At 43.1% G+C, this 22,845-nt stretch overlaps 1 protein-coding gene across 1 annotated transcript in view; it reads right to left on the bottom strand.

Moving 5' to 3' along the window:
- The window catches only part of LOC145402854 (potassium channel subfamily T member 2-like), an 812,106-nt gene that overhangs the window by 335,454 nt on the left and 453,807 nt on the right, over positions 1–22,845 (bottom strand). The window contains exons 9-11 of the mRNA XM_080274763.1: positions 16,083–16,247; positions 12,614–12,814; positions 11,651–11,868 (exon numbers count right to left, since the gene is read on the bottom strand). Of these exons, the coding sequence (XP_080130889.1) occupies positions 11,651–11,868; positions 12,614–12,814; positions 16,083–16,247 (584 nt within the window). The remainder of the gene's footprint in view (positions 1–11,650; positions 11,869–12,613; positions 12,815–16,082; positions 16,248–22,845) is intronic.

The following is a 22,845-nucleotide window of genomic DNA, read 5'->3' as shown; positions in this document are numbered from 1 at the left end:
AAGGCCTGGTTATTATTCATAATTAGCATCAATCATTTTCAGTCTTTGTACTGACAGTCCCTGTATTATCTGAAATGCAACATTTTGTAAAGTTAAGCATTTCACGGATCTCTGAGACTTGCACTTGCGAATTGAAGGGACAATCCTGAATAGAACAGCCCATGTCTGTTTACCAGTGCATACGAGTATTCGCTAATCCCTCAGTACTAAGGCAAGGCTTGTTCCGACCGTCTCTGTTAATATTTGAGAATATGATCTATACAGAATTAAATGGGTTAAATTCGATAACTCGATTTCAGATGTTAGTGAATTAATTCAGGAACTGATAATTAACCTTTATTATCCATGTCTTATCTTTTTAACTTCAAAAAATTCAAAGTCGCACCCTTCCTTATACTGTATATATATATATATATATATATATATATATATATATATATATATATATATATATATATATATATATATATATATATATATACTGTAGTATAGCTGTTTATATTCAATATTTGTTTTGAATTTAGAAAGCTTTATTTTCAATCAGCCGATGTGCAAGGGGAATTAATGGCTTGCGCAGTAACATGTGTGCTCAGAAAGAAAATGCCTAGCGACTCCTATGACTGCTGTAACGTTGCCAGTACCCTTTTATTTATATTAATGAAGTAATTACATGGTTTGGCTGTTTTAATTGTATAATACATTGCACATCTTAGGCAGCTCAACAAAAAGTTTTCACGTTCAGGTTTATAAAACAATTTTTTTTTTTTTAATTGAAGAAAAATGTATGGATATCGTTTTAATATCGAAGTCTGCATCATTTGACGTACAAGAGGATATTACTGAGTAATACATAAAAAAGTTGTACAAGTCTCTAGTGTCATTATTACCTCCTCCAAGGAGGTTATGTTTTCACCCCTGTCCGTTCGTTTGTTTGTTGGTTGGTTGGTTTGTGAGCAAGATTACACAAAAACTACAGGACGGATTTCCACGAAACTCGGTTGAAGAATGAGCCTGGGCCCAGAATAGACTCCATTAAATTTTTGTGCAGATCTAGCATTTTTTTTTTTTTACTTTCTTTTACTGTACACTGCGAGACAGTGCGTTTTTCGACTTTTTCGTAAATTGTTCAGTGAATATTGCATGGATGTCGATGGCAGAGGTATGCACTCTACTAAGTGCCATTCTAGTTTTAGTATTTGATGATCCTATCATGTACATTCCTTCCTTCAGTATATGGAAGAGATGGTAAAATAAATCACGCCCCATGTAACATGTGAGCATCTGAATGGGAAAGTGATGTCAGGAGTCTAACCCTTTCGGTCCGATGATATACCTATAGTTTTATTCTTGCTAAGACCAGATGATTTTGCTCTATTTAGAACGCCCTAATATTGAAGGGAGTTAAAATGACGAAGGCTGTATCATCCAGTTCAGTTTCCAAAGAGGTGAAGAAAATGGTCGGGATAACAAAAAACAAACAAACAAAAAAAAAGATGCCACCGGAGTGAAGGAAGTATTGTTATCAAGCTTAATAAGCAGCATACGCTGTAGGCTAACATGTAATTTTGTCTTCTCTTTCCCTCATTGTTTAAATCGATATATGCAACATATGAATCAAACAAACATTGACCTTCTAAACTGAAGTTGTGAACAGTGAGTTAGGCTTAATCCTACATTGGTGACGGCCGCACATAAAGTGTGGAAACAAATGCCACATGGAGGTATTTGGCAGTTTTAAATTTCCGAAAACCAAGGTTCAATAAAAAAAAAAAAAAATGCTCAGAAATATGATACGAATGTAGATATGAAAGTCACCTCCACTGATTTCATTAGTAATGTAACGAATTGATTGTGTGTAAGGGACTACCGGATGGAACACAATTTTACGCATACATAAAACAGCCAGTCAAAAGCATGCATGTGTGTGATAGTTTTTATCAGTATTTTATTGACTTGAATAGTCTAATCCCATAAACGTACCCAGACATAATTATAGAAACAAGGATTTTCAGGGTGTCGTCTGTTACCTAGCTGGCAAGCCTAACTCGGTCCTAGGCCCGAAAAAATACCGTAATAATGGTGAATATTCTGTGTGTCTGGGTAAACTCAAGGAGTCACCAAAATACCCGTTTACTAAAAAAGTATCACACACATGAATGAATACTGTTGACTGATTATTTTGCATATGTATAAACTGGTCTTCCATCAGGTAATCCCTTACAAGCAATGCGTTACACTGCTAATGAGCTCAGTGGAGCTGGCTATCATATCTGCATTCGTATCGTACTAGCCTACTGAGTAATAGTGCTGCTTTACCAAAGCTTGTCATTGCTTCCATTTTCTTAAATTCAATGTTTACCAAACACCGCCACATGACATTTGTTTCTACAATTTACTGACGACCGTCACTGGGTAGAATAAAACACAGGTCACTTTTTCTCACTAGCTTTCGGTGCAGACGATGTGCGATTCATGAAAATGGAAGACTATTGATCAAGATTTTGAGGTCCAATATATACAATTCAAAGGATAGTGCAAAGTTAAAACAGTAGTAATAAAAGTCGCTAAGCACTTTTTTCCGGCGCACCAGTCATGTTACTGTCCGAGCCATTAATTCCTCTTGTACATCAAATGACAAGAAAGAAAAACTTTCAAAAATTATGATAATTATTAAATATTCATGGCTATATCACAATGCTGCGTATAAGCATGACAATTCCAGTACTGTTTTGCACAAACATCCGACACTGTGGCTTTTACAAGATCATCTCATGTTTCTTTTTCTTCTGGGATGAAGGAAAACAATATAACTGTCCGAATGAATTCATTGATCAATCTTCTTTTACTTTAGCGGTGTCAAAATTCGTAGAGTTAAGGTTAGCCTCAAAGAGAGTCTACGAAGTAGGTTCTCTGCAATGTGTCAGGTTTGGCTGCAAACTATTTCTTAATATATACCTTTTCGCCATTTTATGGTAATATTTATTCTATCATTGCTGGTAGAAATCAAGTTTCTTTATGCAGCCATCTTTTTCTCTTATTGTCAAGGTTTAAGTCGGTGAAAATGATGTATTATCAGATGATAAGTACATTAGCACTCTAGAATTCAGTACAATATAAATTAGGAAGAAATCCCCGAGTTATGCAATAACGCTTATGAATCGTGCAGATACTGTAGTCGTCACGAATCAAATTCGCGACATTTCCCTTTTGTGAGAAACCACGAGCTATTAGTGGAAAACTCACTGTGTATCGCTCAGTTAACCGGTTCTCTCTCCATTTCGGTGGTATACTTTTCAAAACATTCGTCACTGTTTCAAAAGTGACCGATCTAATGCACGTCACTAAGTGCTCTACTGAGCGATACTATTGTTTCTTTATTGTTCGCCCCTGCTTGCCTCAACCGTTAGCCACGCCTTCTTCCGGTGGCTTGTGCATCCTACCCATACATCGTATTTGAATTCAGTCCAGTGTCTGTTGTGACAGAGAGAGGTACTGTGCTCCAGCAGTGTGAGAGGTCAGCTAGCACCCAGACTCCACTAGACTACAGTTCTCCACGCTCCCACCCTTCTTTGGGTGATACACCACATTCATTGACCAGTATTTCCTTTTTGTATTTTCCTAGGTTTAAGAGTTTAGTTAAGGTGTTTTTCCTAGGCGTAAGAATTTAGCTTTTGAGTGTGTGAGTGAGTGCGATCTCATTAATTTGATTTTGAAATGTAACGTTAAATTTATTTTGTAATCAATAAATTTAACAGTTCTTTTTCTTGAGCTTAATGTAATGTAAACTCGTGTTTCATTTCTCCGCAATTAAGCTTATTTCTCTTATAGCTCCTAGCTTGCGTAAACGTTTGCAATTCATAATTGGTACTTGGGCCAGTGTTGTGTATTAAGCTTAAAATCCGTTGTGCCTCCTAGGAGTTAAGCATCAGCAAGAACCTGATACTATTATTAGTATTAGTTATTTATTGTCAGGGGTGAAGTAACTTTCTCCAGAGGCTAACAGTACTAATAAACAGCAATTGAGTAATTAGTCTCTGCTGTGTACTGTTGAGAAAGTTTATAAATTCTCGTTCTTAGAGAATCGTGCGAAGCAAGCCAGTGTAAAGTAATCGTTGCTTGATTTAGCAAGACAATCATTGTCCCTGCTCTTCAATATTATTGAACATTATTATCATTTAAATAATATTAGCATTTATATCTAAAAACCCCGTGACAATTGGCGACCTCATTCCAGGATATTAACTCCTAGCTCTAAAGCTATTCATGGGATAATACTCACTCGTTCATATTTAGGTATTTATCATTAAAGTTTATAGGCACAAGTTTACTGGTGTTTACCGTTAATTTAGCAAGTGAATTTTTGCTTTATTAATCCATAGAGTACTTAACTCTATTTAGTACTTTATTTTTGGTAACTCCAGATGATTTTATTCGCTCCTGGGTAGCCGCTGTACCCATTGCGTTAATTATTGAGTCTTCTCAGTCATTTGCAATTTTGCTTTATTTTTGCCAGTTAACTAGATAAGACTGGTCACCACTAGCTTGTGTCTGTATTCCTTACTTGTGTTATTAGCATTCGTTTGCGAAGCAATCAGTACTCAGTTTCGGCTTGCTCAGTAAATTAGCGACATGGCTACCACTATATTTTTACAGGAAGCCAAAGATATAGGTCTTACAGACCCAACTGAAATTAAAGAGTACATACTCTCACGGCATAATATGGACCAGCAGCGCGAGAATGATGCCCGTGAAGAGCGTAAGATTCAGTGCGAATACGAGCGAGAACAACGTAAGGAACGCGAAAAGGAGCGCGAACACGAGCGAAAACAGCGCGAACTCGACTTAGAACACGAGCAAGAACAGCGTGAGGAACGAGAGAGAGAACGAGAACACGAACGTGCCGAGTGAGAAGCACGCGAAAAACACGAATATGAAATGCTGAAGCTCAAGTGAGATTCCTTGGCTTCAGACACATCTGGTGCAGTTGGTTCAAGCTCCACGAGCGCTCTTCCTGCACATGTCCTGGCGACCCCACACATCAAGCTTCCTTCATACAAAGAAGGCGAATGAATCGAGCCGTACATAGCTCGTTTTGAGGACATGGCAGACATGTATCAACTGGATGAGGCAGCTAGGCGGCTCCAATTACTTAGTTTATTTGAGGGCCCTGCCCTCGATATTCTCCACAGAATTCGTGGAGACAATCTCACATATGAGATGATGAAAGCTGCACTCATTAAGGCGTATGGTCTCACAGTAGACAACGCCGAAGTTCAGTTCATGCGAACTCGTTTCCAAGACAAGGAGACAGCTGTTCAGTTCCTCGACCGTCTCACTGCTTACTTAAATGAGTGGATGGAGAAAGATGAAACTCCTTCCACACGTGAGGGGATAATTGACCTTATGCTGCGTACACAGCTGGAGAGGTCATGGCCTGCTGAGCTCATAGCACAGCTTAAGATCTGCCAGGTGAAAGATGCCAGCCAAATGGCAGAGAAGGCTGATGCATACTTTACTGCATATGAGTACCAAACTCGTAAGCAAAACACCTGGAACAGAAAAGCTGATAAGTCTGGGAAGCCGTCTCAGACTGAACCCCAGCACCAAGGCCATTCTCAGAGTAATGGCCAAGGTCCAAAACCGCAGTGGAAGGACCAGGGGCAAAACACTCAGAAACCTGAGTTGAAGAGGTACAACAAGTACCCTAACCAGCAGCAGTATCAGCCACGCAACAGACCGTCGGGACAAACTTTTTCACCACCAGCTCAAAAGAGGGAGGAAGCGAACACAGCCTTCATTCCTCAGCAGTAGCACGGTGGTCACGTCCCTACCAGTATGGGTACTCCCTCACAGTTCACTAGTCCCATAGTGAAGGTGAACCCCCCTCCACAGATGGCCAATGTTCCATCTTCCCAGGCAGTGAGTACAAACCCTCAAGTATATAAATTCACAAGGCACAATGTTTGCTGCATCAATTCAGCAGCCTCATGAGTGGCTAGCTGCTTCCTCCACAGGCCCTCTCGCAGGTGACAGTACCTTCCTTGTTCAGCCAGGGTTTGTGGGAGGCATTCCTGTGAAGGTCCTAAGAGATAATGGTTCCTCAGGTTGCTCTGTCAAGCAGAGTCTAGTTCGGCCTGAGCAGTATACAGGTCGGCAGATCCATGCAAACCTTATTGATGGATCAGTGAGATTGTTCCCTGAGGCATGTATCCAGGTGGCATCTCCATTTTATACTGGTATGACACTCGCAGTTGTCATGCCAGAACCCTTATTTGACCTTATAATTGGCAACATTTCCAGTGTCAAGGATAGTTGCACCGAACATGACGCTACTCAGACTTCGGCTGCGGTAACACGAGCCATGGCTGAGGCTCCAGACTGTGTCACCCCAGTGATCATTGAATCGCTGTAAGATCTGATGTGTAGCCAACTTGTTGTACAAGAACAACATTCTGACCCGACACTCGCTGCCATGCGGAACAAACAAAAGGGTCGAGTGATTAAGTATTCACGGGGAGGTTGAGCCAAGTTCCTTCGCAAACAAGGACGGCTCTACTGTGAGGCACGAACACCCGAGGGCGAGGTTCGACTGCAGTTTGTCGTTCCTGCCAAGTACCGCCTAGCAGTGTTACAATGGGGTCATTGTTCAGCCTCAGGAGGTCACATGGGCAAAAGGAAGACCCAGGGCCGTATCCGAGCTGACTTTTTCTGGCCAGGGATGGGATGAGACATAGATAATTTTGTCCGTTCCTGCAGTGTGTGTCAAAGTAACACCACTAATCAAGGACATGTCCTTCCTGTGCCGTTTGTAACCACACCTGTAATCTCTGAGTCAGTTGAGAGACAGGGTAGTGGTGAAGTGGGTGCAGACCTGATGTCTCGCCCATTGGCCCCACAGGACACATTATGTCCAGGGCCTGTACATACATATTATGTACCGTAGGTTAACCCGCCCCGTCCCGACCACTTTTTGACCACTGGTACCCCCCAATCCCGACCATTTTTCGACCCTTTTTTTTTTTTGCTAAAACTTTCGCTTTTGGTGAGAAACATCGAAAATTCATAGAGAAATCGCTCACCTGAGGTTTAAAATACTCATTACAGGTAGGAGAGCCTCCTTACCTTACTGGGTTTTCTATCAGGCTGGTACCAAAGAAAACGAGTTCTATGGGAGGATAACTATTTCACACCACTCATAAACGGTATTTATTTATTTACTGTTACGAATTTATATGTAGTACAAGAGTATATTGGTTTTCAAGCAGTAATAGAGGCATTATAAGCATTGTTTCACTCACTAATACCTGACCTTTTTTTGCCACATTACCTGATCATCATTTCTAACTGTTTCTTCCTCTAATGCTATGTAAAGTTTGTCCTCCACATTGTCATTGATTGAGGAATCACTCTGGCCCTGAATTTCGTACCGTGGCATGACATGGCTATACTGGCCAGGTCACTGATAACAGGTGAATTGCTGAGAAAAGGGCATGCAGGGGGGGGAGGAGGTCATGCTGGGTAAGGCATTGTCTCTGCCTGGTATCTTGTTGAGGAAGGTGTCCCGTGTATACGTACCAAAAATGACTCGCGAAAATTGAAAATTGTGGAAATTATGAACCTTGCAAATGCAGGACGTTGAAGTACGTCCTCGGGACTGGCTGTGACAAAACGTGAGGACGTGGAAGTACGTCCTCGGGACGGCGCGGGTTAAGGGGGAAGTTCGAGAGAGAACTCCGCAGAGGCGACTCGAGGCTATGGAAGCCCAACTTTGCACAAGGATTCTCAGCTCCCCGATATTAATATAAGTACTGTAGGTTAAGGCACAGGTTGAGGACCCGTGTGCAGTTCGAGACCACGGAAGCCCGAGTTTGCACAAGGATTATCAACTTGCCGACAATAATCGTGTGCTGTAATTAATGGCGACCTCGAATGTATGAAGCTTAGGCTGTCACTCGTATTTTTCAGCCAGAGCGTACTTTTCGTAGCATGTACTGATTGCTAGGCAGAGAGAGTAATTGTAACTTAATAAGAGTTTTTGTCTCATTGACACTTTTGATGCTCAACCTTAATTGATTTTGCAGGTACAGCAATGGGTGTAGCAGTTTTGCTGTGCGGGCCAGCTGATCGTCTGCCGCACGCTGCCGCCTCTTCTCTTCTGCCTTCATCGTCGCCATATTATTAATATTTACTGTGTCATTTTACATGTAGGTACAGTTACACCACAACTGTTACACCTACACCATGTATTACATACATCATGCTACACAACAATTAGTTGTCAGTGTAAATGTAGTGACTTTTTGCTCAGTTTGACCTGAGTACAGGATTTTCACCATCGTCATGGAGTTTTTTCCCTCAAGCTTGCCTCTATTAACGTAAATACGAGGTTTTTACACTCACTGGTGATAGTGATTTTCTTCTGTAGCAGGATAGCACACACACCACAGTGTGAATCTTGTGTGATTGAGTTAGGATGTGTACATTTATATATATATATATATATATATATATATATCCACAAATTTTTTCCCATAAGGAAAAAATTCATTTTGTAGGGGCGTAATGTCACGAATCAAATTCGCGACATTTTCCTTTTGTGAGAAACCACGAGCTATTAGTGGAAAACTCACTGTGTATTGCTCAGTTAACCGGTTCTCTCTCCATTTCAGTGGTATACTTTTCAAAACATTCGTCACTGTTTCAAAGGTGACCGGTCTAAAGCACGTCACTAAGTGCTCTACTGAGCGATACTATTGTTTCTTTATTGTTTGCCCCTGCTTGCCTCAACCGTTAGCCACGCCTTCTTCCAATGGCTTGTGCGTCCTACCCATACATCGTATTTGAATTCAGTCCAGTGTCTGTTGTGACGGAGAGAGGTACTGTGCTCCAGCAGTGTGAGAGGTCAGCTAGCACCCAGACTCCACTAGACTACAGTTCTCCACGCTCCCACCCTTCTTTGGGTGATACACCACATTCATTGACCAGTATTTCCTTTTTGTATTTTCCTAGGTTTAAGAGTTTAGTTAAGGTGTTTTTCCTAGGCGTAAGAATTTAGCTTTTGAGTGAGTGAGTGAGTGCGATCTCATTAATTTGATTTTGAAATGTAACGTTAAATTTATTTTGTAATCAATAAATTTAACAGTTCTTTTTCTTGAGCTTAATGTAATGTAAACTCGTGTTTCATTTCTCCGCAATTAAGCTTATTTCTCTTATAGCTCCTAGCTTGCGTAAACGTTTGCCATTCATAACTGGTACTTGGGCCCGTCTTGTGTATTAAGCTTAAAATCCGTTGTGCTTCCTAGGAGTTAAGCATCAGCAAGAACCTGATACTATTATTAGTATTAGTTATTTATTTTCAGGGATGAAATAACTTTCTCCGGAGGCTAACAGTACTAATAAACAGCAATTGAGTAATTAGTCTCTGCTGTGTACTGTTGAGAAAGTTTATAAATTCTCGTTCTTAGAGAATCGTGCGAAGCAAGCCAGTGTAAAGTAATCGTTGCTTGATTTAGCAAGACAGTCATTGTCCCTGCTCTTCAATATTATTGAACATTATTATCATTTAAATAATATTAGCATTTATATTTAAAAACCCCGTGACAGTAGTACCAATTATCTTTTCAAGCGCCTAATCTGATTTTATTTTCTTTCCACTGTACGTCTACAATATGTTCATTGGGTCATATTGCTGTAATAACATTGTGTGCCCAGTAGCCAGTTTAAGGTTCATTCCTTATTACTTCAGGTAATCTACAAGTTCCCTGTGTTTTGTTCGCAGGCAAAGTTACAGTAAGTCAGGGCAGGTCCGAATATTATACAGTTAGGTCTAGCGACAGATTTAGGTCTAATGGTAGCCTGTGTTAGGTCTAGTGGCGGTCAGTTAGTTTGGTCTAGTGGCAGTCAGTTAATCTGGTCTAGTGGCAGTCAGTTAGTTTGGTCTAGTGGCAGTCTGTGTTTGTTAGGTCTAGTGGCAGTCTGTGTTTGTTAGGTCTAGTGGCAGTCTGTGTTAGATAGGTCTAGTGGCGGTCTCTGTGATTGTTAGGTTGAGTGGTAGTCTGTGTTAGTTGGGTCTAGTGGCAGTCTGTGTTATTTCGGTCTAGTGGCAGTCTATGTTAGTCAGGTCAAAATCAGATTTGGTTAGGTTAGCACCTTAAGTAGTCTAGGTTAGTCAGCTAGGATGATTTGGTTTGGTTAGGTTAGGCTTAGTGGTTGGCTAGTAGTACCATGAATGAATGCTTTAGTCGGTGCTATCATTAGTACCACATTCTACTTTACAGGGTATACGACTCTTGCATACAGTTTTACCAAACAGAGTTTACATAACACCCGAGACATGCTGGTGTTTACTGTATTTCAGTATTTTACCTGTTGAAACATAAATATTCACTTTTTTTTTATGTTTTCTGCGCCCTAGAATTATTCTTCCATTTTTATATAATGGACATTAAACTGTTCTTTAAAGTGGAACTGAGAAACAGTTTTAAAGATATTTTCAGGTAAAAAATCTGATAAACTGAAATTCCTGGATGAAGAAACTTTATTTCTGCCAGCAATGATAATTTAAAATTCCCCCCAAATAAGGAAAGGTATATAGTGTATATATATATATATATATATATATATATATATATATATATATATATATATATATATATATATATATATATATATATATATATATATATATATATATATATATATATATATATATATAAACTCTGCGGCCATACCTTACACTTTCAAGACACCCTGGTTTTGAAACAAGTGACAATTTTGTAAAAGCCACAATGTCAGATGTTTGATTGAAACCAGCACAACACTGTTTTCTTCCGGCAAAAGACAGGTGGCCACTTGGCTCACTGTCTGCCATTACTAGTCGCAGAAATCTCTCTCTCTCTCTCTCTCTCTCTCTCTCTCTCTCTCTCTCACACACACACACACACACACACACACACACACACACAAAGGAAGTGATGTTAGGCGGGTAAGCTCATGAATATTTGAAATAAATGACCACCTGCAGCTGCGATCTCTTACCTCATTGTTGCAAGGAACTGCAGTAAAGAATTTTTTCTTGGATTCTCTATATAGTTTTTAACTTTAAGGACACTTCCAAAGCCCTTTGTCATAAAGACTGTGCACGGAGAAAATATTTCGATGCAAATGTGAACTCAAATTCAACCTACGAGTTACCTCATTTCTGCACGGAAAGCCTCTGTTGCAGTACAATATTAACGATATCCTTTGGGAGGATGATACATTTATTAATGACATTACAGTTGGTATAGCTGCTTCTCTTAAAATGACAACAATCTCTAATCCCTTTCAGCTCAGGTGGTGTATTCGTATACAGTATGAGGGTTGATAAGGGTAGTAATCAAGCAGACTCATAATTTTCTACCACGTAACTTAAGCTCAGCGAGTTTCCTGCAACCACAATTTGGTTTTCAAAGTATGGGAGTGGCACACTTCTGACAGATAAACTCAAACCAGCTATATAGTAAGTTAGTGGAAGGTATGATCCCGAAGCATAAATACCAGAAAAATAAAACCCAAATTGGCGACACGCACTGAAAAACAGAGGAGATATGATGGAAAAAAAGAACGCTGGTGCCCAAAAGCACTTACTAAAAATACAGCATATACTCACTGTCCTCTAGATGTGTGGAGAAGTAACGTAACCAGTGTAGATATGCCTGGACTCATACAGTTATTGGCTAGAAGGGCATACTTGAGTTCATCCTCACATACTACGTGCTCGGCAAACTTCACATGCAGCTTGTTCTCGGCACGGAAGATCTGTACATACTGAGGCACGTTGGGGGCGAAGTCCTTGACTGCCCATGACCTGAGGATGGTGTGTTCATCCTGTGCAAAAAGAGGTGAAGGGTTTAATCTATGCCTATCCACTGTATGAGAGTAATTAACTCTGGATACTGCATGAGACTCAACAGCCTTTTCCAAAATTTGACATTTTGCCTTGGAAAAAATGAAACTCCTTTCATGATGTTTTTATACATATTCTCGTCATAACATAGCCATGAGAAATCCACCTGGCAGTAATTTTCTATAGAAACTTGAGACCGTAAAATTTATAAGTTTTCTTTCAAAATTAGACCCTGATCAAGAAAAAAATGAAATTTTCAATTTTCCACATAGGTAGAAAATTGACAGTCAAGGTATACTGCGGCACAGAAGGCAACTTGTCGCAAAACAGAATAAACATGAATAGTGCACAAGAAAAAAACAGTATTATGAGGAAATATAAATAAATACATTTTAATGTAAAATATGGCCTCTCTTACTGATTTTACCTAAAGAGACAGGTTTTGAGTAAGCATCTATCGTTTATTTGCCCAAAATTTGAGCTCTTTCTTGGTATGATTGCCACACCAATGAGGTTTGGTTCAGTAATATACCAGAAAAGACAAAACATTGATGAGTCATGTCCAGTATAACTATTAAATATACACTTTATTGAGTTCAAAATGGTGCTTTTACTATATTCTCAGAGGACTGGTTCTACAGTTCCATCATATGTACACTGAGGACTCTGTGTGTGTGTGTGTGTGTGTGTGTGTGTGTGTGTGTGTGTGTGTGTGTAATAACTCACCGCAGCAGTCTTGTCAGTATACTGTCGTGCAGCCAGGATAAAGCAGGCCTCGGCCTCACTCATCCTGGCCCGTGTGAGGTCCCCGTCCTTGAGACACGACCCTTGGATGTATATGACCCGTTGTGCCCACATTGGCACCTGCAGGATCATCTTCATCGTGGGATCCAACTCCATAGGCGACAGTAGCACCACGTAATAGTCCTGGCGCAAAGAAGAATTACGTACAGTCACTCAAAAAAATCCGACCCCTATTCCACAACGTCTACTTCAGAGAGAGAAATAACACATGTACTCAGGGGCAAAGTTCACCCCCTGTTATACTTCCTTTACTTCAGGCTTAAGGCCTGTCCGTCATTTCTTGACTCTCTAACGCACCATACCAAACAGCATTAACTATGGGGGTGAGAAACAGCAATTCTCAGTTTAGGAATATTTGCCATCCGAGGAAAATGAAGTTTAAGTGGTGAAATATCAGGCGAACTACTCTCCCTGTATGTACTTTATCAAAAGTTCATCAAGGGAAGTGAAACTGAGTTATCTGAAAGGAGCGTGTGGAAATACATGGAGCGGCAAAAAGACTAGGACTTTCGGGAGTGTTGTGGTACCGTATAAGTGTGAGTGACTGCTTGGCAAAGGAAGTGTATGCATGTGAGGTAGGTGGTGAGAGAATGGGAGGGGGACACCAGGGATGAGGCAGAAGGCGGACTAGACAGGTACTGTATATTAGTGAGAGAGGAGTGGCCTGAAAGCAGAACACTCCGATCAGTTGAAGCACTAACACCTCCAGTCTCTGTTCCACTGCAAGTCGTCTTCACCCCAACTTCATCTTGATGCCCTTCCCATTTCTTTCCTCCATCTTTTCAAGGCCTACTTTGTCCTTTACTTGGAATGAAAAGCCCCCTGACAGTCCGTATCACATGCTCATGAACAAAATTCGCTGCTTCCCAATATATAGCGTAAGGTGGCCCACGAAGAAGGTCTGCCAGATACAGCGGTATTACCCTGAAAACCTCAATGGATTCGTGAGTGAGAAATTTAATAATATGGAAGACCTTGGCTGCACGATGAAGAATACTCCTTAATTCGACGCAAAATGCTCTTAAATAATCCGACACCTTAGAGGGATTGCCACCCACGCCTGGATATTACCATTCAAGGGCTTCCTCAGAGTCACCCACATGCCATCGGTATCAGACTACAAAATCAAGCAAACTCCACCAAAGCAAAAATGATTTGCAGAAACCAGACGACGTCGGAAATATCTTAATCATCGGATTCAAGCTCGACTACCTAGTCCATCTACCAAACCTCACGGAGAGAGAGAGAGAGAGAGAGAGAGAGAGAGCACAGGCTCCAGCTGCAGCATTGCAGAAGATGCTGATGCTAGTACGAGCGCCTCACAAAGACCTATACAGTGACGATGATCACCTATTCCAGATATGCCATGGAGGTAATTTCCACATTCAGTGCACCGCTCCTTTTGTGCGTACTGTGTACGTGGAGTGCCCCTCCCGCCAGGAAGGAGTTTTTGAGGGCAGCCCTAACCCAAGCTCCTTTGACCAGCCTTCCACCACCTCGCCCCCCCACCCCTGCCCCGCTCCCAAAACAGCCTAGACAACAACAACCCACCTACAGCTCCGTGACCAAGAGCAACCATGAACAGAACACTGCCAAGATTACAGGATGACCCGGCGATGAAGATCGTGCAGTGTGTGGAGATGGCTAAGGTTAATGCCGGCGGTGCCGTAGTGCTGTTTGAGGATTCGTCAACCCTATCTTTTAAACGAAAACCCATTTCCATACCTGCTAGATTCCAGGAAGGACCAAGACTCGGCCAGAAGTACATCACAACCACCACTGTAACACAGGATGACACTGAAGATGAGGAAGAAGCCAAAGATGAAACCGAAGAAGACACGGAAGAGAAAGAAACACTAGAAGAAAACGACATGGAAACGCTAGAAGATTTGAAATTTGTCTTAACGACCCACCACAATTTAATTAAAAGATCAACTGAGAGCATGACCCAAGAACAGTGTCACTGGATTTCTAAAACAACCATCTCAGACTCGGATCCCAGGCCGGGAATTACAGCAAAGAAAAGAAAAAAGAACCAAAACCTTCAAAAGCAATTCACAATGAATAAAAGTAGTTTACCCAAACCCCCAACACCAGTCTTAACCTCCCTGGAGATCGACATCTGGGACAGCAGGGGCAGATTTACAGGGAGACTGATGAGGCTGAAGCCTCAGGCCCCAAGTGTGTGTGGACCCCTTATTAGATAAATATGGAAAGTTCTATTTATTTTCCATTTAATTTATAAATTAGAATTTTTTACTTAACTTGAGTGAGTGGAAAATACAGTGGGAACACTTTCTTTTATGTTCTATGAGAATGCGATACAGCAATAAAGTTCCATATTATTATATACTCGTAATTATATATATATATATATATATATATATATATATATATATATATATATATATATATATATCAATAACAAACCAGCCAGTCAAGGAAACAGTTCACGTTAGCTGCTTCAAGCCTTGGCTGCCTTTCCCACTCTCTACAGTTCCTTTCCCATTGTACTATTCTTCCATCTATTCCCACTTTCCAACCTCCCCCATCAGTCACTGCCTTTGACTGAATCGACCACTTGCCAGTGCTGGGTTACAAAGACGTTGAAAAAAATCGACTTTGATAATTTTCGTAGTACCAGTATAACTCGTGTTATGAATAGGTAACTGTTAAGTGAAAATAGCCTTGACATTATGTTAAGTACTTGCTGAGCTATGTTATGTTTTGAATGGGTTGCAGATACGGAAAATAATAAGCAATATCCCAAAGACTATGGCAGGATGGATAATCTTCTATAATATAGGGTAGTTTCCTTATTAACAACTAAATCGAAGGATAACATTTTTCAACGAGTACATGATGTTATGTCAAAGATTTTTTCACACAGTATTTTTTCTGATTTCAGTGCAATTTGTGCTAACACTGCGAAAATTGTTCATGTCAACATTTTAAATTTTCTTGCAGCCCAAAACTACCAAGTGACCGTTTGAACTGATTGATTTAATTTATATTAGGTAAAGAGAAAGACGAAGGTTGAGGACAGGACACCGTGGATATGATGTGTGTGGCCACCCCACCCAGAATTAAAGCGTCTGGCGATGGATATGTAAGAGGGTAGGTGGATAGATACATAGGTAGACAAAGATAGATAGAAAGACAGATTGTGACTGATTGACTGACTGACTGATAGACAGAGATACAGATAGCTGGATACAGATATGGATAAACAGAGAAAGGAAAAAAAAATAGACATAGGTTGAAAAGATTGATAGAATGACAGCCAAACAGACAGATGAACAGAGGGATATATAAATAGGTAGACAGATATAGATGGATAGACACAGATATACAAATAGACACACAGGTAGATGGATCATCTGTAACTAACCTGGAGGTGAGGGTGTGCATAGAACTCATTGAGGAAGTCCATGATAGTGTCTGCCTGTAGGTTGGTACAGCAGACGACCACATGCTTCTCGCTCTGTGCACGGTGAGCAGAATACGTCCCTCCTAGTTTCTTTCTCTCCATCCACGTGAAAGCCAGCTGCTCGAACTGTCAGAAAAATACCACAGGTTAACCCCTTCAGTTACATATGTCCTTCCTCAGTTTAGTAAAATCGTTTATACCATTTTATCTTGTCTGGGCCAAAATTCCCATCATTTCACAGCTTGTTTAACGTAGCTCAGTGACAGATAATTCTGCAGCACTACATCTTTTCCACATCCGTTTTCGTGACTACCATCATAATATTGTGTTACTCTCTGAGTACAGATCAGCATTCAATATGCAGAGATGACAACTTTGGTCAAGTTAGAGTAAAAGGAGCAGTGGTATACTTGTTTCACCTTAACATGACCAAGCTATTCATCATTTTGCAGCCTGTATCACGTAGCCCTGTAGGGGAAAAAAAAAAAGACATTACTGCAACTCATTGTCGTTTCCACAGCACTTTTCGTGACTAGCATCATATTCTAGTGCCAATCCCTTGTTTAAACTCGGCATTTAAGATGGAGAGATAACAATTTTAAGCAAAGTTAGAGAAAATGGAGCACAGTTGTGTAACTGTTTCACCTTAACTTGGCCCAAGATTTCGTCCTTTTGTAGCTGATTTCACATAGGCCAGTGGCAGTTAAAGAAATGCCACACCTTGACATTCAAAAGCGTTTTTTTTTTTTTTTTTTTTTTTTTGTGACTAGCATCGTGTTCTAGTGTTACTCTCTTGTTACGCTCAGCACTCAAGATGGAAAGGTGACAAATTTACGAAGTTAGAGTGAAAAGATTATAGTGCTAAAAAGATAATGTAAGGTGAAAAAAGTCCCACCCAACTTTTAACGCTCCATCCATGTGAATGACAGGTGCTCAAACTGTTAAAAAAAAAAAAAATCTTTTAAATCAACCACGATTCCGAAGACATGAATAATACTTTCACTGGCCACACTGTTCAAACTTTCCGCGTTTACGTCTGGCGCTGCCTCTTTCCATGTCTGTGTGCAAAATATAAACTAAAAGTTTATATTATGAGGAGGTCTTATTTAACTGCAGCTAATGCCAGATGGAGGAATGCAGCCGAGTGAGTCACATCAGCAAAACACAGGGCGATACGTAAACAGCGCCATAATTTATCTCGAGTCTTCCAGGGACGGCTTAACCTGCAGTTGTGGGTGCGTCAGTGAATAGTGGGTGTTGATGTGACAGTGGGAGTGAGTGTGACTGTGACAGTGTGAATGAGTGTGGATGTGACAGTGGGACTGAGTGTGGGTGTAATAGTGGGAGTGCGTGTAAGTGTGAAAGTGGAAGTGGGCGTAGGTCTGACAGTGGGAGTCGATGTGAGTGTGATATTGAAACTGGGTGTGAATGTGATAGTGGGATTTGATGTGTGTGTGTGTGTGTGTGTGTGTGTGTGTGTGTGTGTGTGTGTGTGTGTGTGTGCGTGTGTGTGTGTGTGTGTGTGTGTGTGTGTGTGTGTGGGTGTGGGTGTGGGTGGGTGGGTGGGTGGGTGGGTGTGTGTGTGTGTGTGGGTAGGTGGGTGGGTGTGGGTGGGTGGGTGGGTGTGGGTGGGTGGGTGGGTGGGTGTGGGTGTGGGTGTGTGGGTGTGAGTGTATCATTGGGAGTGGGTGTGACATTGAGAGAAGGTGTGGGTGTGATAATGGAAGTGCGTGTGCCTGTGGCAATGAAATTTAGTGTATGTGTGACAGTGGGTGTGGGTGTGACAGAGAGCTGGTTTGGGGATGACATTGGAAATGAGCGTGGGTGTGACAATGGGAGTGGGTGTGACGGTGTGAGTGGGTGTGGTTGTTACAGTGGATGTGGGGGGTATTGTGTTAACAGTGGGAGTGGAAATGAGCATGACAGTGGGAGTTGGTGTGGCTGTGACAGTAGGAGCTTGTATGGGTGTGACAGTGGGAGTAGATGTGAGCGTGACATTGGGAGTGGGTGTGGTGTGACAGTGGGAATGGGTGTGGATGTGACAGTGGGTAGGGGTGTGGCATTGGGAGTTGGTATGGGTGTGACTGACAGCTGGTGTGGGGTCACTGTGGGTGTGACAGCGATAGTGAGAGTAGGTGTGGATGTGACAGAGAGAGTTGTTGTGGGTGCGACAGTCGGTGTGGGTGGGGGTATGGGTGTAAGAGTGGGAAAGGTTGTGGGAGTGACAGTTGTAGTGGGTGTGGATGTGGCAATGGGAGTGGGCGTGGGTGTAACAGTGGGTGTGAGTGAGTGTGTGTGTAGGTGGCACAGTGGGTGTGGGTGTATCAGTGAGAATGGTTGTGGGTGTGACAGTGAGAGCTGTTATGGGTGAGACAGTGGGTGTGGGTGTGATGGGATAATTTGAACGGGTATGGATGTGACAATGGGAGTAGGTGTGGGTTTGACTTTGGGAGTGGGAGTATGTGTGACAGTGGGAGTGTGTGTGGGTGTGACCGTTGGATTGGGTGAGGGTGTGGCAGTGGCAGCGGAAGTTGTTATGACAGTGGGTGTGGATGGGGGTATGACCTGCTAGTGGGAGTGGGTGTGGGTGCTATACGCTAGTGGGGGTAAGTGTGAATGCGATTGTGGGTGTGGATGTGATAGTGGGAGTGAGTCTAGGTGCGACAGTGAGAGTAGGTGTAGGTGAGAAAGTGGATATTTGTGTAAGTGTGTGTGTGTGTGTGTGTGTGTGTGTGTGTGTGTGTGTGTGTGTGTGTGTGTGTGTGTGTGTGAGACAGTGGGTGTATCTGTGGCTGTGGTCAGCTAGTGGGAATGGTTGTGGGTGTGACAGTGGAGTGGGTGGAGTGGGTGTAGGTGGGAAAGTGGGAGTGGATGAAGGTGTGGGTAAGGATGTGAGAGTGGCACTGGGTTAGGATATGGGTGTGACATTGGAAATGGGTGTGGGTATGACAGTGAAAATCGATGTGGATGTGACAGTGAGTGTGGGTATGGGTGTGGATGTGACACTGAGAGTGAGTGTGGCTGTAACAGTAGGAGTGGGTGTGGGTATGACAATCTAAATGGGTGTGGGTGTTGAAGTGGAAGTGGGTGTGTGTGTGACAGTAGGTGTGGGTGTGGGTTTTGGTTTGACGAGGTATTGGGAGTGGGCTTACGTGTCACACCAAGAGTCGGTGTGGGAGTGATAGTGTATGTGTGGGTGTGACAGTGGGAATGGGTGTGGGTGTGACAGTGGGAGTGGATATGGGTGTGACAGTGGGTGTGGATGTGGGTGTCATTGGCTGTTGGGAGTGGGTGTGTGTGTATGACAGGCTAGTGGTAGTGGGTGTGGGTATGACTGAGTTTATGTGTGAATGTGACAGTAGGAGTGGGTATGGGTGGGACAGTGAGAATGGATGCGGGTATGACAGGGGAAGTGGGTGTGGGTGTGACAGTAGGTGTGTGTCGGTGTGACAAATGTGGGTGTGGATGTAGCAAGCTAATGAAACTGGTTGTTGGTGTGACAGTGGGACTGGATGTAGATGTGACAGTGGGAGTGGGTGTGGGTGTGGGTGTGACAGTGGGAAAGGGTGTGGGTGTGATTGTGACAGTGGGAGTGGGTGAGGTTGTGACAGTGGGAGTGGGAGTTGGTGAGGGTGTGGGAGTGAGAGCTGGTGTCGAAGAGACAGTGGGAGTGAATGTGGGTATGACAGTGAGTGTGGGTGTGACAGTGGGAGTGTGTGTGACAGTAAGTGTGACAGTGGGTGTGACAGTGGAAGGGGTTGCAGGTGTTATAATGGGTGTAAGTGTGGGTGTGACAGTTGTGTAGGCGTCAATGTGACAGTGGGAGTGGGTGTGGGCGTGACAATAGAAGTGGGTGTGGTTTTGACAGTGGGAGTGGGTGTGGCTGTGAGTGTGGGAGAAGGTATATGTGAGGTGGGAGTGGATGTGGGTGTGACAGTGGGAGTGGGTGTGCGGGTTTGGTTGCAACATTTGGAGGGGGTGTGACAGTGGGTGTCGGTATAGGTGTTATGGTGGGTGTGGACATAGGGGTCTCAGTGACAGTGAATGTGGATGTGATAATTAGGCGTGGGTGTGAATGTTACTGCAGAAGTGGGTACGGGTGTGAAAGGCTAGTGGGAGTGGGTGTGGGTACAACAGTGGAAGTGGGTGTGAGTATAACAATGGGTTTGGGTTTGGTGTTACATTGGGTGTAGGTGTCAGGGAGATAGGCTAATGGGAGTTGGTGTGGGTGTGAGATTTAGATTAGATGTAGGTGTGACAGTGGGGATGGGTGTGGGTGTGACAGTGGGAGTGCGTGTGTGGGTTTGACAGTGGGAGTGGGTGTGACGATAGGAGTGGTTGTGTTTGTGGCGGTGGGCGTGTGTGTGGGTGTGACAGTGGAAGTGGGTGTGGGTGTAACAGTGGGTGTAAGTGTGACAATGGGTGTGAGTGTGACAGTGAGAGTGGGTGTAGGTATGTTATAGGGAGTGTATGTGGGTGTGACAGCGGGAGTAGGCGTGGGTGCGACAGTGGGAGTGGGTGTGGATGTGACAGCTGGCGTGGGTGTGGGTATAAAAGTGGGTGTGCGTATGGGTGTGGCAGTGGGTGTGGGTATGGATGTGACAGCGGCAGTAAGGTGGATGTGACTGGGTGTGGGCGTGGGTGTGGGTGTGGGTATGGGTGTGGGTGTAGGTGTGACAATGGGAGTGGGAGTGGTTGTAAAAGTGGGTGTGGGCATGGGTGTGGGTCTGACTGTGTTTGAGTGAGTGGGAATGGGTGTGGATGTGACAGTGGGTGTGGGTCTGTGTGGCAGTGGGAGTGGGTGTGGGTGTGACAATGGCTGTGGGTCTGAGTGTGACAATAGGAGTGAACGTGGGTGTGAGTAGGTGTGGGTGTGGCAGTGAAAGTTTGTGTGGGTGTGGGTGTGACGGTGGGAGAGGGTGTGGATGTGACAATGGGTGACAGTGGGATTGGATGTGGGTGTGACTGGGAGTGGGTATGGGTGTGACAGTGGGAGTCGGTGTGGGTGTACAGTGGTCGTGGGTGTGGGTGTGACAGTGGGAGTGAATGTGAGTACAACAGTGGTAATGGGTGTGGGTGTGACATTGGGGGTCGGAGTGTCGTCGGTAAGGGTGGGTTTGGGTGTTTCTGTGGGACTGGGTGTGGTCGTGGAAGTAGGAGTTGAATAAGCGATGCAGGTCACACATTTATAACGCCGACTAAGCTGTCCCCGAAACATACTAGCAATCAACTGGCGTAGGGTTATATATAGATAACCCTGTACTTCATCATCATCTCCAATCACTCCAAAGAAAGCTGCTCAAAATGTCAACAAATACGTAACCGCTTCAGTTTCATGAAGTAGTTTTTCACCTTGTCTGTGATATTAGACGATTTTATCCTACTCAGAGGGGACACCTTACAGTGTACGGGTTAGAGGCTTTATACAAACCCACCAGTTCTAAAAATTTCCCCGAAGCTAAATTAAATCGCTTGGGGATACCAAGAACAGTAGTAGCATTTGAGGTCCCAGGTTTATTTGAGACGTGAACCCGGTGAACTGTAGAAGGAAGTCGCGTTTCATATGCAGTCCACCATCCCACTTTTCGGGGATGGTGAGGGGACTTAGAGATGTTTGTATAACCAGGCAGCTCCATCGTCCAGCCAAACTGTAGCCACCACGTGAAGGCGTCCCTCACCAGTATTATCGCAATGACATTTTTTTTTTTTTTTTTCATTTTTGCTACCACAAGCCAATTCTCAACTGCTACGCACACACACACACACACACACACACACACACACACAGAGGACCGTATTTTAGGTGGCATAGGAGACTCCATAGCACTTCTTCCTCACTGATAAAATTTTATTGTTACACTGAGTGAGAAGTAGACTGTAGCACCAGTCGAGCAGGGCATTACTCCCGAGGTGGATGGAAAGATGATGAAAGGGATTGCTGGAGCTCCCGTTTCATCAGCCCTCAGGACTAGTTCCTGACCATCCCACTTTGCTGAACTTTTTCAGTGTCTCAGTTACACAGCGGGTAGGCCAGCATGCTCTCCTGTACAAATTTCTCTAACTATCTACACCAAACTACATGCACAGTACACACTACACTTCCCTTTCCAAAATGTAAAAAATAATGGCGTCTCTTCACCAAGCCTCGGAGTCCCCAGGGGAGGGACCATAAATGCCCCCACCATCCGCCCCTCTCCCAGTGACGACTCGAGGTGCCTGGAACCACTGTCTGACTCTCTTCTTCATTTCTGCAACATTCGCGGCCTTTCCTCTAACTTTCGCTCTCTTGAGCACCACCTCTCCTCCTCTAAACCTCACCTTCTTTTTCTAACTGAGACTCAGCTGCCTGAGGCAACTGACAGCAAACCCTTTTCTGTATCCTCCTACTTTCTCTATACTCATTTCAAAGCCAAAAGTGGCTGTTGTGTATATATACGCAACGACTTATCTTGCTCTCGTGTTCCTGAACTCGATTCTTCTGAATTCTCTACACTCTGGCTTCGGCTTTCCTGTCATTCTCTGACTAAATATATGTGTGCTGTTTACTTATCCTCTAAGTCAACTGACTATCAAAAATTTTTCGACTATCTTACTTCTGCGATGGAACACATTCTATCCATTTCTCCTTTCTCAGAAATCTCCATTCTAGGAGATTTCAATGTTCACCACCACCTTTGGCTCTCCTCTCCTTTCACTGATCCACCTGGTGAACAAGCCTACATCT

This window comes from Coenobita brevimanus, chromosome 59, assembly GCF_032717465.1.
Source record: "Coenobita brevimanus isolate Jiangsu-jjx chromosome 59, ASM3271746v2, whole genome shotgun sequence".
NCBI lineage: Eukaryota > Metazoa > Arthropoda > Malacostraca > Decapoda > Coenobitidae > Coenobita > Coenobita brevimanus.
This window is presented reverse-complemented; position numbering and strand designations above follow the sequence as displayed.